General features: G+C 32.6%; 1 protein-coding gene across 1 annotated transcript; it reads left to right on the top strand.

Moving 5' to 3' along the window:
* Positions 1-659: 659 nt before the first annotated feature.
* LOC124921470 (SRSF protein kinase 1-like) lies at positions 660-4,884 on the top strand. The gene is made up of 4 exons (XM_047462137.1): positions 660-1,032; positions 2,879-3,667; positions 4,250-4,297; positions 4,369-4,884. Exons 1-4 carry the CDS (start codon positions 850-852, stop codon positions 4,636-4,638), a joined length of 1,290 nt encoding a protein of 429 aa, XP_047318093.1. The 5' UTR covers positions 660-849; the 3' UTR covers positions 4,639-4,884.
* The last annotated feature ends 1,561 nt before the right edge of the window (positions 4,885-6,445 follow it).

Raw genomic sequence — 6,445 nt, 5'->3', positions numbered from 1 at the left:
AAGTCAGGTTTATGTTAGAATCGTTCAACTCGTTAACCCGCCAATCCGAACCCGCGAATATGAAACGTACCTAGATTGCCACCCTTAGTGGTAAAATTTAACTTAAAAGACCAAAAGATCACGAATTCGATTTCATCTGAAAGCGTTTTGAGTTTAAGCAGAGACCGTGACTATGGGGTGTCAATGTAATGCTAATTCTCATTTCATTCCAAAAAAAATTTCTTAAAAACTTACCTATTTAAAAATTACTTAAAATCATATTCGTTAACATTTTTTATAATCTTGAGATTTGTTAAGTACTCAATTTTAACAACTTTATATCATAATATGCTGATTGCATGCTATAAATGAAAGTGAGTGATTATTATTATTATTATGAAATTATAAGGTATTTATTTTTTTAAAAAGTGTCAATAAAAATTAACACTGAATATTTTGGCTCTATTATAATGAACAAAATTTGACTTGAAGACTAAAAAATCCAAATGAAATGAGATTAAAGTTAGAGATAAAAAGAAAAATAAAGAAAAAGTTTGGGGAGAAATATTTAAAAAATGTGAAAAAAGTGGGGGAAGGTATTGTGATTGGAAAGCCACACACCAAAATAACAGTCTCCTTCTTCTTCTCAGGTGGAGGTGATCACAACTTTCTCTCTCTTAACTTTTTGTTAACCATTCATTCATACGTACATTACACGAATCTCTCTCTCCAAATACTATCCGGAAGATGAAGAAGATTGGTGGTGATATTATTCATTGTTGTTCATCTTCGTGATTACAGACTTTGATAATTCAACAGTTGAGAAGAGGAAATACAGGCGATCGATTATATAATTAGATATCATCCATCATGTACGCTTCGTCATCAAGCGGTTCGGAAGACGAGGATGAGAGTATTGATTCATACAGGAAGGGCGGTTATCACGCGGTTAGAATCGGAGATTCATTTCATGCTGGGAGATACATTGCTCAGAGGAAACTTGGCTGGGGACAGTTTTCCACCGTTTGGCTTGCTTATGATACAAAGAACTCTGTAAGCAAGCTTCTCCTTTCTCCTTTCTATTTCATTCCATTTCCTTTCAATTATTTGTTTTACCTACTTATCTTTCGTATAATCATGATTTTCTATTACGTGTTATATAAGTAGATCCTTGATTGTTTCTTGATTATATCTTCCCCTTTATACTTTTCGGATTCTTTTATTTCAATCATTATGAAAACCCTAATTACATCATATTAATAGACTTTATATTTAATCTAAATGTCTAACGTTTACAGACAGTAAATTAGGGATTAGATAACAGCTTTCTTTGTTTTCCTTGATCAATAACTCGGTGGCTGACTCAAAGTTGATTGCCGAGTCAGCTCGGTAGTTGATAGATGGCACACACACTGTATGATTGTCACCAAGTAGAGAAAATTTGTGAGACAAGAGACCCTTAGCTAGTTGATCTTTAGTTTTCTGAGCAATTCTCTAACAGACAAAGTGAAAGAAATGTGTTTTGAGCAATTCTCCAACGTGTGTTAGAACAGAAACTCCAACTGCAACGTGCGTTAGAACAGAAACTCCAACTCCAACGCTATGTTGATTTTGCAGTCGTCACTATGCAAATACTCTACGATGTCAACTTTGCGATAATCTTGATTCTTGACATCAACTCTCCTCATAGATTACCCTCAAAGCTACTAATTTAGAGTTCAATCAAGTTCTTTAGGCCTCTTTGTATATTAGTTAGAGCATCAAGATATATGGAGAAAATTTTATTTTCTTCAAATACAAAGAGACTTGAGTGGGGAGACTAATGTTATCTAATGTGTTTTTGATTGAGAAATGGTTGTGAGGTTGTTCATCCTTGAAGTTGATGGGAGATGAGGGGAAGTATTTTGATCCCTATCTCCCATTTATCCTCCCTTATGGAAACATAAGTAATTTGAGATAATTTGTTTTTAACTGAAAGAGGTATTTGGTTTAAAAAATAATATAGTTATGAAACACAAAAATCTGTTCCTCTTGTTGATGACACTGCTCTACAGGTTACTAAAGTCCCTTTGAAGCGAAAGGAGTACTTTTTTTTTTTCCTTTTTGGAATGAAAGAAAGGTTAAGATGAGATTCATGCCCCATCTTCCTCTTTTTGTGCAGTCAAGATTATACACAAATAAGTAAAGACTTGAGAGAGCATTGGCAAAAAAAAGTGAGTGGAAGAAACAAAATGTTTAACTGCTAGGATTTAGCAGATTATCTTGAGGAGTAGTGACTCTCTACATTTCCCATATGATAATTGGGGGATAACTGGGATTTTAGCGGATTATCTTTCCCCCAATTATTCATGTCATGATTTGTACCGAATTGCTTATTGTAGGTTGTTTTATAACAAATACGACACCCTTCACTGTAAATGTGAATTAGTGAAATTGTTGCATCCTTTAAAAGAAAAAATATATTGTTTAAACTAATTTTCATTCTTTATATTGTTCATGGCATCTTTCATGAGACCATCTATATAAGCTATTCTTCGACTATTATTTGGATTTGCATGCATGACCTCTTATTTTTCATTAAAGCATGTTCATTTGCAATAACTGGTCACTACTTTTGGTGCCACTAAATCTGGTCATTCTGCCCCATTCATCTAAATTTCATACAAGAAGATTTCCGATTCTTCCACAGAATTAACATACTTTCCAAAAGTTAGTGTCTTTTTCTAGAAAATATCATGAAAGAAGTCTGGTATCATGGTTATCTGTTGTAATAGTAAATAGGTGCAATTTTGTTTCTAAATAATGATGGAATCATAGTACTGAAATTCATATCTATAATTGTTTAGAAGGATCAAATTAAATAATCACATGGTTTTTGTGTTCTTTCCTTCTTATATAGGACTATGTAGCTCTTAAAATCCAGAAAAGTGCACCACAATTTTCTCAAGCAGCTCTCCACGAAATCGAAATCCTTTCAGCCATTGCTGACAGTGATCCTTCGCATAATAAATGTGTTTTAAGATTAATTGATCATTTCAAACATGCCGGCCCAAATGGACAACATCTATGCATGGTTCTTGAACTTCTTGGTGACACCTTACTCCGGTTAATCAAATATACCCGTTACAAAGGCCTTGAATTGAATAAAGTCAGAGAGATATCCAAATGCATTTTGATTGGTTTAGATTACCTACATAGAGAACTCGGGATTATACACTCTGATCTAAAACCCGAAAATATCCTTCTCGTTTCGACTATAGATCCTGTCAAGGATCCAATCAGGTCGAGTCTTACCCCTATTCTTGAGAGGCCTGAGGGTAACCAAAATGGAGGAAGCAGTATAAACATTATTGAGAAAAAGTTAAAGAGAAGGGCAAGAAGAGCGGTAGCTAGAATAGCGGGAAGACGAGATTCAACGATGGAATCGGAAGGAAATGGAAAAACGAAGAGAAGTTTGGATGGGATCGATGTTAGGTGCAGGGTTGTGGACTTTGGAAATGCTTGTTGGGGAGATAAACCGTTTGCTGATGAAATTCAAACGAGACAGTATAGAGCACCCGAGGTTATATTACGTTCTGGTTATTCTTTCTCTGCTGATATGTGGTCTTTTGCTTGCACTGCTTTTGAGTTGGCTACTGGTGAGATGATGTTTACTCCTAATGAAGGTCAAGGATTCAGTGAAGATGAGGTATTTATTTCTCCTAATCAACCTTTTTCAAACAAAAATCACAAAACTTAGTAGAAACTAGCTTTCGAAAAGACAAAAATCAAATAAGACCGTTGCCTTACTAGTTAAAGCAAACCAATAAATCTTCATATAAAACATAATTAGCTCTTTGACCTCGACCTAGGAGTCCAAAGATGCCTTCTCATGGCTTGTGTTTCCTCAAATTGTGATCTTTTGTTTTTATTTTTCTAGCTCAATAACAACAACAAACTTGGACTAAGGGGCTTACAACCCTAAGGTCTCATGTTCGATTATTATTGAAATTCGTGAGTTGTTGTGCTAGACTCGTCTAGGATCATGCCTTGTTTGATGTGGGTTATTTAGGATTATTGCAAAATAACTCCTTGTCCAATCAACAATTTATTCATCAAACTTAAAAGAAATAAATTTTAGACTCTGATATCTTTTTATCCAAATAATTAAAATTTCTATAACCTACATTAAACAAGGTTATTGTCAATCAAATGAGGCCTTAGTCGAAGTGCAAAAGAAAAATACTGGCACTTTGAGGAATTTTTGTTTTTGTTTTTTGTTCCTTGATAGGATCATCTTGCTTTAATGATGGAACTACTGGGAAAGATGCCGAAAAAGGTAGAATATTATCATTTGTACAATTGATAAAATATGGGCACTTGAGAATTTGTAAATTTTGAACACAACAGATTGCCATAGGAGGAGCTCTGTCGAGAGAGTATTTTGACAGACACGGGGATCTTAAGAGGATCAGAAGGCTAAAATACACTTCATTAGATCAATTCCTCGTTGACAAATACCATTTCTCTACTTCAGATGCGAAAGAATTCGCCGATTTCTTATCGCCTCTTCTCGATTTTGCACCCGAGAAGAGACCAACAGCCGAACAGTCTCTGCAACACCCATGGCTAAGTAATGTAGATGTAGCAGTAGGGATGAGCAAACTTCAGATCGACTGACTAACGGAAAATAATCGACTGACTAACGGAAAATAATCCGGTAAAGAAATGACTGTTTTGCCCCTCACTCATTTTAACTGTAAGATTGTTTTCATGATTTGTGTTTAAATGTTGTTATTATATATCCCTTATGGTTCAATTTTGTTGTTTAAATTTGTAATAAGAAATGTGTCTTTTTTTTTATAATGTTAACAAGCATGTATAGTATAGTGTGTTCAATTACTAGTGAGAACTTGTGGTTTAGAAGTTTGAGGTGTAAAAAAAGCTTGACATCCTAATTATTATAGTATACATGCTGAGAGGCAAATAACAACTGTTTTATTTATTTTTGTATAAAAGTTATTTTATAGATCATAGTCTAAATTAGTTTCTAGGTCACCTTGACAATATTCTTAGTGATGTATGCTCACTTGCTGGCCCATGTATGTATTATTAAAAATTAAATACTTAATCTTCTTTAACTTAAGTTATTATCTTGATTAATTTATATATATATATATATATAAAAATTAATACATCTTTTCTCTCTCCTTATATAGTCATTCACTTTTTTTTTTTATTAAAATAAGTTTATACGCTTAAAACGATTTAGATTTAAATTAAAATTTGTTTTTAATAAAAAAAATTAATTGACACTTCTCACCAACAAACAATGTGGAAGATCCTCAACCTTCTTACTTTTGATATTACGTTAATTCACTTTTAAAAAAAACATGATAAATATTTTTGTTTCTTTTCAAGAAATTTTTAATAATAAATATTTATTTATTTATAAATTCTTTATTAACTAACTACATACAAAATTCAATTTGAACCATCATTCTCTCAAACTAGCATTTAGCCCGTGCATTTGCACGATTAATAATATAAAAAACCGTGAAAAAAATTACGGATAACATTTTTAATTTTATTTTTAATCGTTTTAAGTTTATGGGTGGGTCAACCAACAATCCGACCCAAGTATCCATTTACTCAACATCATTATATATATATATATATATATATATATATATATATATATATATATTAGTTAGTTAAAAAGTTGAACTTATATTAATATTAAAACGTCCCGCGTTTATCAAATTTGGTGTTGAATTTAAAATATAAAGTCTTTGTCGCCTTGTTGGTTAAAGAGTTGTACTTATTTTGTTAGGTTGCAAGTTCGAAACATACCTCTAGCATTTTTAATTTTATTTTTAACCGTTTTAAATTTAAAGTCGGGTCAACCCACAATCAGACCCAAGTATCCAAATTAACCACAGCTCTCGACCCGGCAATCCAGACACTTTAAAAATTAAGAATCATTATATAAATATATATAGATATAAAGTCGGGTCAACCCACAATCAGACCCAAGTATCCAAATTAACCACAGCTCTCGACCCGGCAATCCAGACACTTTAAAAATTAAGAATCATTATATATATATATATATATAGATTAGTTAGTTAAAAAGTTGAACTTATATTAATATTAAAACGTCCCGCGTTTATCAAATTTGGTGTTGAATTTAAAATACAAAGTCTTTGTAGCCTAGTTGGTTAAAGAGTTGTACTTGTTTTGTTAGATTGCAAGTTCGAAACATACCTCTAGCATTTTTAATTTTATTTTTAACCGTTTTAAATTTAAAGGCGGGTCAAACCACAATCCGACCCAAGTATCCAAATTAACCACAGCTCTCGACCCGGCAATCCGGACACTTTAAAAATTAAGCATCATTATATATATATATATATATATATATATATTTGTACCCACATAAACCATGGTCTCATATTCGCACTTACATGACCCTTCATTCCGAACC

This window comes from Impatiens glandulifera, chromosome 1 (assembly GCF_907164915.1).
Source record: "Impatiens glandulifera chromosome 1, dImpGla2.1, whole genome shotgun sequence".
In the NCBI taxonomy this organism is placed as follows: domain Eukaryota; kingdom Viridiplantae; phylum Streptophyta; class Magnoliopsida; order Ericales; family Balsaminaceae; genus Impatiens; species Impatiens glandulifera.
This window is presented reverse-complemented; position numbering and strand designations above follow the sequence as displayed.

Excerpts from the sequence above, each read along its gene's own strand:
- LOC124921470 (XM_047462137.1), top strand. The coding sequence starts at position 850 with ATGTACGCTTCGTCATCAAGCGGTTCGGAAGACGAGGATGAGAGTATT. Across the intron at positions 1,033-2,878 it reads CTTATGATACAAAGAACTCT|GACTATGTAGCTCTTAAAAT; the intron begins GTAAGCAAGCTT and ends CTTCTTATATAG. Across the intron at positions 3,668-4,249 it reads AAGGATTCAGTGAAGATGAG|GATCATCTTGCTTTAATGAT; the intron begins GTATTTATTTCT and ends GTTCCTTGATAG.